Source organism: Quercus lobata, chromosome 12 (assembly GCF_001633185.2).
Source record: "Quercus lobata isolate SW786 chromosome 12, ValleyOak3.0 Primary Assembly, whole genome shotgun sequence".
Taxonomy (NCBI): Eukaryota; Viridiplantae; Streptophyta; class Magnoliopsida; order Fagales; family Fagaceae; genus Quercus; species Quercus lobata.
This window is the reverse complement of record NC_044915.1, coordinates 7,268,911-7,275,709: the sequence shown is the minus strand read 5'-3', so window position 1 is coordinate 7,275,709 and position 6,799 is coordinate 7,268,911. Positions and strand designations below refer to the sequence as shown.

At 31.6% G+C, this 6,799-nt stretch overlaps 1 protein-coding gene across 1 annotated transcript; it reads right to left on the bottom strand.

The window, feature by feature from the left end:
- Nucleotides 1-384: 384 nt before the first annotated feature.
- Nucleotides 385-3,581, bottom strand: LOC115969918 (haloacid dehalogenase-like hydrolase domain-containing protein Sgpp). The gene is made up of 5 exons (XM_031089556.1): nt 3,300-3,581; nt 1,810-1,924; nt 1,171-1,322; nt 836-1,097; nt 385-744 (listed from the first exon to the last, which is right to left on the bottom strand). The coding sequence occupies exons 1-5, from the start codon at nt 3,500-3,502 to the stop codon at nt 577-579; spliced, it is 900 nt and encodes a 299-aa protein (XP_030945416.1). The 5' UTR covers nt 3,503-3,581; the 3' UTR covers nt 385-576.
- Between the last annotated feature and the right edge of the window lie 3,218 nt (nt 3,582-6,799).

Below are 6,799 nucleotides of genomic sequence, written 5' to 3'. Positions count from 1 at the left end.
TGTCTTAGGACATCGGTAAACTTTTCCCTCTATTAATACTAATTGAGAACTACTTCAGAGTTCAAATGTTGGCCGTGTGCTCAGGACTAGTTCTTTTCGAAACAAAAATGAATATAACCAAAACTTAAAAAAGAGATTCAGCCACAAATATCAAATTCAAATTGGAAGAGATTGTTGAATATGCAATCATTATCATTAGTGATGAAGATATCAGTTCATAATAAATTGAATTTGCTTGATCACCGTTTTTGCTGGAAAAATCCCCCCCCCCCCCCCTCAAGCATCTTCTTTCCTTTCTTTTCAACACAACAACTACATTTTATATCTCCAAACATAACTATATATAACCATTGCATAAATCTAATATTTTTTATAGATAAGATATGACATAAATCTCATAACTAATCATTGACTTGAGTAATAATATATCAATCGCAGGTCAAGCAGCTACAAGTGAAGGACCAAAAGGCTCCTCTACAAAAGAATTATTTAACAGTTTTGAGTTTACCAATGAAGTTTCTATAAATATTTCAACCCACTACTGCAAATGTTTCAACCTGCTACTGTAGAAATACCTCATTTCTTATCAAGCTCTTCTAAGGCTGCCCACAATTTTGGATCCTCATAATCCTTTATAAGGAAGACTGGCTTTGCTTCCATCAGTAAGTGTTCTGGATTTCTGGTAGCTATACCAACAACTGGCATCCCAGCGGCCACTCCAGCTTTTATTCCTGAAACAGAATCCTAGTGGAGCAAAGAAAGAACAAATACCAATTTCAGGGAGTGCTCAGTACACTAACTTCTAAAAAGTACATAACCTGAGAAGAAAGCAGACCTCAAATACAAAAGTGTGATCCTTTGATACGTTGATTATTTCAAGCGCCTTCAAGTAGGGATCTGGGTGTGGCTTGGCATGTTCACATTCACTTCCGACAATAAGAGCTTCAAAAAAGTCTGACAGGCCGAGGCTTGAGATCATGAGTTCAGCATTTGCTTTTGGAGCATTGGTAACTGCAGCCCGTTTAATTCCACGGTCTTCAATCCATTTTTTCACTTTATATAGGCCATTCACAGGCTTCAACTGTTCTGAGGCCAATCTGTGTCAATTAATCAAGAAATTAAATCATTGGAACTTGAAGAAATTCAAATTACTAGAGAAGTAAAATGTACCTCCGAAACATGGCTTCCTTATCATCTACAAACTTCAAGCCCCGTTGAATATCATCAGGGAAGAGAGACTTAGCAATATCATCATTATGCTTGCCGGCAATATGATCGACAAAGAATTCCTCAGTAATTGGCACCCCTCCATTGAAACCAATCTGTGAACCAATTCAATTTCTGTTAATCCTCCGCTACTACTGTTCAAATAAAGTTTTGAGCATTTTTTGGCTACGCAACTATGTCAACATCAGTTTACCAAAAAAAAAAAAAAACTATGTCAACATCCTTTTGTCATGGTGAGTGTGCGTTTGGCAACACTTATTTTTGTTAACTTATTTTACTATTCAGCTTGTTTTTGCTGCTATTCATAGGCTCCACTACACTTTTTAGTACTATTCATGGGTTTCACTGTACTATTTCAGCTAACTTTTATCTTTATTTCAGCTAACTTTTATCTTTATTTACAGTACTTTCAACAAAAAATTTTCAGTTTCAGCAAAATAAGCGGATCCCAAACAGACAATGAATGTGAAATTTTTTCCTCAAGGATTTTATTTGGAGAACTTAAAAGAAACCTTTTTGAGACACACTCTCTCTCTCTCTCTCTCTCTCTCTCTCTTAATAAGGTAGAGAGAGAAATTGTACCTCTTGAAGCATTTCACGGAAGGCATAGTGGTGGAGTGGATCAGAATCACATATAGTTCCATCTATGTCAAATAGCACTGCTTGAAGCGGAGCAAGTTCAGCGAGAGTAGTTTTGCTGGTTCCAAAAAATGAAAACATTAAAGCAAAACCAAAACCAAATGACATAACTTTATAAGAAAAGAAGGAAAACATTGCAATTAAAGTGTGTTAAAATATTTGAAAGAGCAGCCTATCAAGATTAAAGGGGAACCATTAGATGGTGGTTCCGAATCAAAATTCAAAGCTAACATGGTAGGCAACTCCATCTTGACACAGTACACAGAATCTAGTAACACCTAAAATGTATCTTCAATGGCAACACGTGGAGATCTTAGTCAAGGCATCATTCTAAATGGCACAACCTATGAAACCTGTAAAGTTTCATATCTAATGGTTGTTATAGAAGCCAGGACATGAATTGGTACAATCAAAAAATAAATGCTACTGAAATTGATTCATTTCCATCAACAAAGTACATACCCCCAAATCACATGCGAAAACAAACAGAAATTGACAATTGTGTTATGTGCATGATGGATCAACTGCTATGACAATGGATTCTAGCATTCTATCAGTCTATGGTACCTACATCATAGATATTTTGGTAAAGATAAAAGTTAGTACTTGTTTTTCATGAAGTGAATTCTGGTGTTACCTTCCACTTACCTTCCAATAGGACACACCATATATTTTCAGACAAAAAGGAAGCATGAACTTTGAAAAAGCTCTCCCCATGAAATACAAACTATAGAGCTTTTGAACTTTCAAAATAATAAATAAACAAAGTTTGGTTGATCAAAAAGAAAAATCGACATTTTTGCAACAACGAAAACTTGCTATGCTTTAGCATCGATTCAGTATTAACCATAATGTTTGATAATTGATCATCAGAGGCAAAATATATAAACAAACCACAGGAGGAAGAATAAGGAACAGCATCTGATTTGCAATCAAACCGCATGAAGAGAAAGTATATCCATTCACAGGCAGAGTTAACAACACTAGCACATAAGTATATAAGAGAAAAAAAAAACAAGGACGAAAACATGGAGTCTCATTCAATTCCAAATCTAGCTAGAAAATAATGATGAACAATGAACAGGTATGAGGAAATTTTCGATTTTGAATATCCAAACTAATGGGAATTTCTAAAAAGTTAAGCATTAGCGCAATCATGAAAAGCACATTAGAATGCATAAAAACCAGAATGTTCCATTATAAGTACGACAATAATCATATCGCACATAACAGTGCCATAACATATGTAACAGGACACAAAAACACAACATCTACCAAATATATGGGACGTAATATAAATCGACAGTGCATTGCAACCAAAAAAAAAAAACTCTAAAAGTAGTCCATGAATGGGGGTGTGTACATACAAAAATCGAAGAATTATGAAGAACCCAGATCACATCAAAGCACAAAAAAAGAGATAGAAAGTTTACCTCTCTACAGAATTTTCACCAACTGAGGCTGCCATTGCTTGATGGGTTGAGGTGGATGATATAGAAGGTTTTTTCTTTGCCAAAATTTGTTTTTGAGAAATGGGTACTTGCTGGGTTGGGTGCAGATCGAATCGAAGAGAAGGAGAGGGTGAAAGAAATACTGGAATACTATTATGGAAGAGGAATTTTTTTTTTAGAAACATGGAATAATAAGTAAGTAATATTTATCAGGAAAAAAAAGAAAAAGAAAAAAAGAAATGTATATGAAGAGGAATAAGTGCAGAGCATCTACCACAGAATCAAAATGCGAGTGGCTTTCGTATTCTCTTTCTATATTCGTTTTTTTTTTTTTTTTTCTTTTTAGAAAGTATATTCGTTTTTTTGGTAATAAGTATATTACCCGAATTTGAAATATCTGCCCAAAACGTTTGACAATATTATGGGACTCCACTAAGGTTTCCAATTTCACACCATTTTAAGAGGTAATGTTTTTTTCTCCTCAGTAGTTCTGGTAACACATATTGACATAAAATTCGATAATTTTTACTATAACTATTCTATGTGTCAAATTGTGGTTGGTTATTTGTTATTTTCACATAGATTTATCACTTTTTTTTCTACTACTCACAGTCTGTCACATGGACAGTTGTGGCATTTTATATACTCTTAGATTTCTGTTTTTCCCTCTAGAGCATAAATAAGGAAAACTGATTTCTAATCTTTATTGTTTCTAAAGAAAAAAAATGGGAGATTTCTAATGTTTATTAAGAAAAAAAAGGTTAATTTACACTAACCTTGATTAAAGTGTAGGAAAACGCAACTTGAGAACTTTTTTCCTGTACGCATTGAATGATCTCTTTACATAGTGCAAGCAAAATTTTTGCTTGAAATCTCATTTTCTATTTGAACTAAGAACAAAATTTAGTTACAAAATTAAATGTAGCCTATTCAATAACTTTTTATTGAACATGAATTTTGACAAATTTACCATTGAATTACATATTCTTCTTATATTCTCCATTCTTAAAAAATTTCTAAAAAATTAAAAATCAATAGTTATGTCATCAATAAATTGTTTAAATTGAAAGTTTTTGTAGTTTAAAATTATGTATAAAATATAAGGTCATAGATCATATAATAAATAATATTTGATCGACACAAAATTTGACATATGTATTAAGAGCGCAAATAACATGCAATACAACGGTTAGATTTTCAAAATATATAATAATATTTATTTTATTGAGTAAAGTTGTAACCTTAGACTTAAATTACAACCAATTTTATAGTTAAACATTTTCCATTAACTAACTACTTTTTTAATAAATACACCAACTAACTCTCTAATTTTTTTTTTTTTTTCTCTACTCTGTTATTAAAATATTATTTATTTACTCTTTCTATATATATATATATTTTATCAAACCTACCAAATCATCCAAACCCAAAGCAAATCAACACAAATCCTTAAACCCAACAGCCTTCATTGCCACAATATGCACAAATCCAATAGGTTCGATGTCAAATGTTGCTACAAACAGCCACTGGCTGAGTCAATTGACCACAATCGACTCGAATCCAGCGAATTTGCCGCCTACAGTGTGAATCTAGCAAAATCCAAGGAATCATTGACAATGTTGTTGTTGTTTTTTTTTTTTTGCTGAATAACAATGTTGTTGTTAGGTGAGACTTTGTGGAGAGAGATAATAAAATATAAAATAATAATTGTCAATTTTTGTAGCTTTAGCAAAAATCCAAGGAATCATTGTCAATTTTTTTATCTTTAGCATTGCAATGTAGAAAAGCAAAAATTGATGACTGGGTGGCGGAGCCAAGGCCCAAGGGGCAACCTATATACTATAATATATAATTATTATGTTATTTTGCCGTCTTGGCAAATAAAAATTTTTGCCAAAAGAAATAATAGTCATTTTTTTTTTTTAACAAACAAGAGTATTCAGACTTTTTCGAGTATCTGATTATTTCCTCAAGTGTATGCGGTCTCTTTGCCTCGCACACATCAAGTTATTATAGAGAGAAATCTCATAGGGTGGTTTCAAGATGCTTATAAGAGGTTTCAAACTTAGGATCTCAAGAATATCATGCGGGCTTAAGAACCACTTAGCCAACCCATTGGGGTTATTACAAATTTACAATTGAAATTGAACCTTCTATATTCCATTCATGACACTCTTTCATTTCAAAGCAAACCAATTTTATCACGACACTTGAAACTCAAAATAAGAAGTCCTTTATTTTAACCCAAAATATTTTCTTTTTAAATCACTATTCTATCTTATTTTCTTACGGCACTAAATCCTTAATGCCTCCCGCCCTTCGCTTAACTCTTTTCAATTAATTTCATGACTCCATTATCATTTCAAATTGTTAGTTTTTGCTATGAACCAAATTTTAATAATTAAAAAATAAATAGAGAAAGAAAGATTGAATTCTACATAAATTTTTTGAAGCTATCAAGACACTAAGTATACAACTTCTTAGACATATTATTATACTCTTAACAATTTTATATTGGCTTATTTTATCAATTTCCTTTTAGTAATCAAATTATTGTGAAAAAAGATAATCATGAAGCAATTTCAAAAATATGAAAAATCATTGAAAGCAACTAAGTAAATTAAACTAGACATAAAAAATAAATTACAATTTACATTTACATTTATATTTTATTTTGTATGAATTTTTTATTAATATGGATTAATGTTGTTAGGATTAATTTTTCTCCCAATCATGTCCTTTAATTTTGGCCCCCCTTAACTAAAATTATGATTCTGCCGCTGAGGATAATAGTCTCCAACTATCAATTTCCTCTTCTAAAATTTTCAAATCAACAATAGTATCTACTCAATTTTCAAGAGTTTAGATGATCTTATTTTCATATAAAAAAAAATTACAAACTTTCTAAAATGTTATACAGTATTCAAACGCATACAAATTACAAAATGAAAGGGGTTGGCAACAAATAAGAATAAGCAAGAGTGAAGGGATTAGTCATAAAAAATAAAAATAAAAAGCTATTATTATACAGTATTCACTTATTTCACGTGTCGGCTACACTTTTTTAATTTCCAGGAAATTAGGGAGCGCCCTCTGCACCAACCAATCCAATCGCAGACACATCAGTGACTCTCTTTCTAGTTTCCACCAACTTCTACTTTCTAGTTTCTACACGTTTCATTGAATTCCAATATTACCCCGACAATAAAGAAGTTAAAGAAAAGTTTGCTACTTCACTCCCTTTTTTATGAATTAGACTAGAGGTACACAAAATTCACAATTGTCTAGGTGGAAAGTTAGTATTATTTGGTTAACTCAACAACTACAAAATCTGTATTTAATGGTGAGTTTAGTTCAGTTTTTTAAAATTTAACTTTTTAAAAAAGTTTAGTTTTTAAAAAGTGCAATATAAAAAAGTGTTTTTAAAAAAAATGAGTGTATGGTAAAAGCTGTTAAAAAGTTATTTTTGAAAAAACTGAGTG